Source organism: Micrasema longulum, unplaced genomic scaffold (assembly GCF_059751315.1).
Source record: "Micrasema longulum isolate JH-2025_06_02 unplaced genomic scaffold, ASM5975131v1 h1tg002326l, whole genome shotgun sequence".
In the NCBI taxonomy this organism is placed as follows: Eukaryota; Metazoa; Arthropoda; class Insecta; order Trichoptera; family Brachycentridae; genus Micrasema; species Micrasema longulum.
Window position 1 is genome coordinate 49,609 of NW_028279476.1, and position 3,515 is coordinate 53,123.

General features: G+C 40.7%; 1 protein-coding gene across 1 annotated transcript; it reads left to right on the forward strand.

Moving 5' to 3' along the window:
* Nucleotides 1-1,016: 1,016 nt before the first annotated feature.
* On the forward strand, nt 1,017-2,945 carry Rad23 (UV excision repair protein Rad23). The gene has a single exon (XM_088240002.1). It carries the CDS (start codon nt 1,242-1,244, stop codon nt 2,172-2,174), a length of 933 nt encoding a protein of 310 aa, XP_088096128.1. The 5' UTR covers nt 1,017-1,241; the 3' UTR covers nt 2,175-2,945.
* Nucleotides 2,946-3,515: the final 570 nt, after the last annotated feature.

Sequence of the window (3,515 nt, forward strand, 5' to 3'; positions counted from 1 at the left end):
CTTATCAAGCAATTCAGAGTTAGCATCTGGAAAACATACATCCGCGTAGTCAAGGAGTGGAAGAAGTAAGCTCTGGACTAATGTTTGCTTAACATTAATTGGCAAGAAATTCTGTAATCTTTTAAGTGAGTGCAAACTGCTATAAAGTTTACGACTAACTTCGTTAACCTGATCGTGCCACTCTAAATGCTTATGAATGATAATACCTAAGTTTTTGACTGAAGTCATGAATGGAATTTCTGTACCATCTATTTTGAAAAGAGGAAGTGTGTTTGGAAAACAACGTATTCGATAAAATATTTTTAAAATGTATTAATAATAAGATTTCTGATTAGATTCTTGAAAAACTGCGTAGCAGCGTAAGGGTTAAATATTAACATACTAACTTGTACATATTATATTACTAAAACATGTGTATATATGTAAAAAAACAAAAATACTCGACACTGGCCAGAACACCCGAATTGAGAAGTGAAAAGGCCATGAAAAAAACGAAGAAGATTTCCAACTATTGTAAATAATCAAAAGCCAGGCTTTAGCATGTCATACCTTCGTTTCGTAAGTTCGTTCGTATTTCATATATCCATCTCACTCTAACGCAATCAAAATTTTACTTTAATCTTACTAAAGACTTAATATAATCCCGTAATCAAAGATCTGAAGTTCGAACCGCACTCTCTATCACAACTTGATACTTATTTTTAAACACATTTATTTCCGATCAAGAAAATATTTGGGTAAATCGTAAGAGCGCAATATTTTTTTCATTAAAAAAGTGGTCTACTCTTTTGGTAGGTAGGTACCTTACCATTTGAATAAAATGATTGGGCCTTACGTACTAAACACAAAGTATTCAACTTGTTAAAGCAGGTATCACTTCGTAAAAAAGTAATATTTTTTAATCCGTCTAAGGTGAAAAAGTTAAAACTGATTTTGTTCCTTTTTATATAAAGCCTACCATAAAACTATGTCATCAGCTTTCAATGTGGACCCGGTAGATACATTTTATATAAAATCATTTTGCTGTGTAATGTAATGGCCGCAAAGAATGCAAATTAATTTTGACGGATAAAGGTCGGCCATATCACGTAGGCTTCGAGTGAGGTTATGTTTACTCGTCAGTTTTGTTGAGTCAGTCAATATATCTAGAAAATAATACTCGCCTTTGTGGTAAACATTTAGAAGGCTCAAGATCGTTCGTTTAATATTCGTAGAGTCGAGTGAATAATATAAACAACAAAATGTTAATTACTTTTAAAAACTTACAACAGCAAACTTTTCAAATTGAAATTGATCGAACCGAAACGGTTAAGGCTCTAAAAGAAAAAATTGAATCCGAAAAAGGTAAAGATTACCCCGCGGACAACCAAAGGCTCATCTATGCCGGTAAAATTCTCACCGATGATAACTTTATCGACAGTTACAACATCGACGAGAACAAATTTATCGTAGTAATGGTGACAAAACCAAAAACGGGAGAGTCTGCGACAGAACCAGCGCCAGCAGCTCCCGCGGAAGCCGCGGCGGCCGCCCCAAAAGTACTGATCACCCCGGCGAGCGCAGAGGCGCCGCCTCCTGCGGAGGCGGCGGCGGAGGGCGCCAGCGCGGAGCACGAGGAGCGCGTCCGCTGCCTTATGGACATGGGCTACAGCCGGCCGCAAGTGGAGCAAGCCTTGCGTGCGTCGTTCGACAACAGCGAGCGCGCCGTGGAGTACCTCGTCACAGGCATCCCCGAAGAGCTGCTCGCCGAGCGCCTGGAGGAGGAGGGCCCTGATGAGGACCCGCTGGGCTTCCTGCGCGGCCAGCCGCAGTTCCAGCAGATGCGCGCCATCATTCAGCAGGACCCCTCGCTGCTCAACAGCATTCTGCAGCAGATCGGGCAGACCAACCCCGCACTGCTGCAGGCCATCTCGCAGCACCAGCAGGCCTTCGTGCGCATGCTGAACGAGCCAGCGGCGGCCGGCGCCCCCGCGGCGGCGGCCCCCGCGCCGCCCGCCGCCCCGGCCGCGCCCGCGTCCTCCCCGCTGTACATCTCCCCCGAGGACAAGGCGGCCATCGAGCGCCTCAAGGCTCTGGGCTTCCCCGAGCACATGGTGATTCAGGCGTACTTCGCCTGCGAGAAGAACGAGAACCTGGCGGCCAACTTCCTTCTCTCGCAGAACTTCGACGATTAATGCCGAGCCTCCGGCTGTCTGTAAATATGTGAACTCTGAAGTGCCGAAGTGGGAGGGAAAATGTCCGCGTCGTGTTGTCTTTATTTTGTATTTTGATCGGCTTTAATATTCTGCGGTCGCGGATCTAGTTTAAAGCTGAGAAATATTTTTGGGAATATAAATTGAATAGATTCCAGCCGGCAATGGCCACACTTGAATAGATTATGACCATCCGTGGCGGGTTTCCAATAGATTCTCGCCAGTCATGGTGCTCTTTGCAGACACGACTGAGGTGGTTAAGCGCAATTTATTATTGGTAATATATTTTTAAATAAATAATTTTTTATATTTCCATATTCTTATTTATTTATCGCACAATGCGATGTGAATATTTCTACTAAAAAGCACCCGGCCTTACTATGGAAAAATAATAAATTATGTTCCCTATTAATTTTTTCTTGAAGAGAACATTGAAATATTTTGTATAGCTAAATTTTGGGTACTAAACCTTGATTTGTTACAAAGATTCGTTACAAGGAGAATATAGCTGAATAAATAAATTGTAATGAAATGTTTCACACCTGTGTGAAATTCTATTTAGTAAAAGCAATTTCAATAATTAATCTATTGAATTTTTATTTAATATTCCGCTTAATATTTTTTTAGAAACCTTTTTTTTTACAATTATTAAAGAATATAAGTAAAAACATGCACAGCCTGCCTTAATGAAGCAACTAATTATCGGTTGTAGCACTTCATGTCTCTAATAAAGTGGAAATGATAACTCATGCAGTACTTTGTTTTTCTTTTATTTGGTCAAGTTTAGTAGGTAAAGTGATACCGACCGATTCTGTAGCTCCACACTCAAGCCACAACATGACGTATTCTAAATCAATAACGTCTTGTCAATATCAGTTTAACAAATATCGGGAGCTGCCAGACAATCATTTGTGTTATTAACTCCATTACTCGAGTTTCCACCGTAAGAAGATTCTCAATTTGAGTGTTACCATTATATCCGCATCTAATGACGAGTTGTGATCCTGTGTTAATGTCCCGGACTCCTGGATCAGAGGTCCGAAGTTTGAACCCTCTACCGCAACTTGTTTCCTATTTTCTAACATGGCATTATTGACAACCAAAAAAAATGGTCTTGAAATTGAAATATTTGCATAAATCATAAGAACACAAATGTTTATTATATAATATAAAAAAAATATGCATAGGGAATTGCGTCGGGTCACCGATTTCAGTATAACTTTTTTGTTATATGAAGGTGGAATGATCAGTCTTGTACTTCAAGTGCCAGCCCAAGTACACTAGACTAGATATACCTAAGGGCAGTCATCATTCCGCATGGAC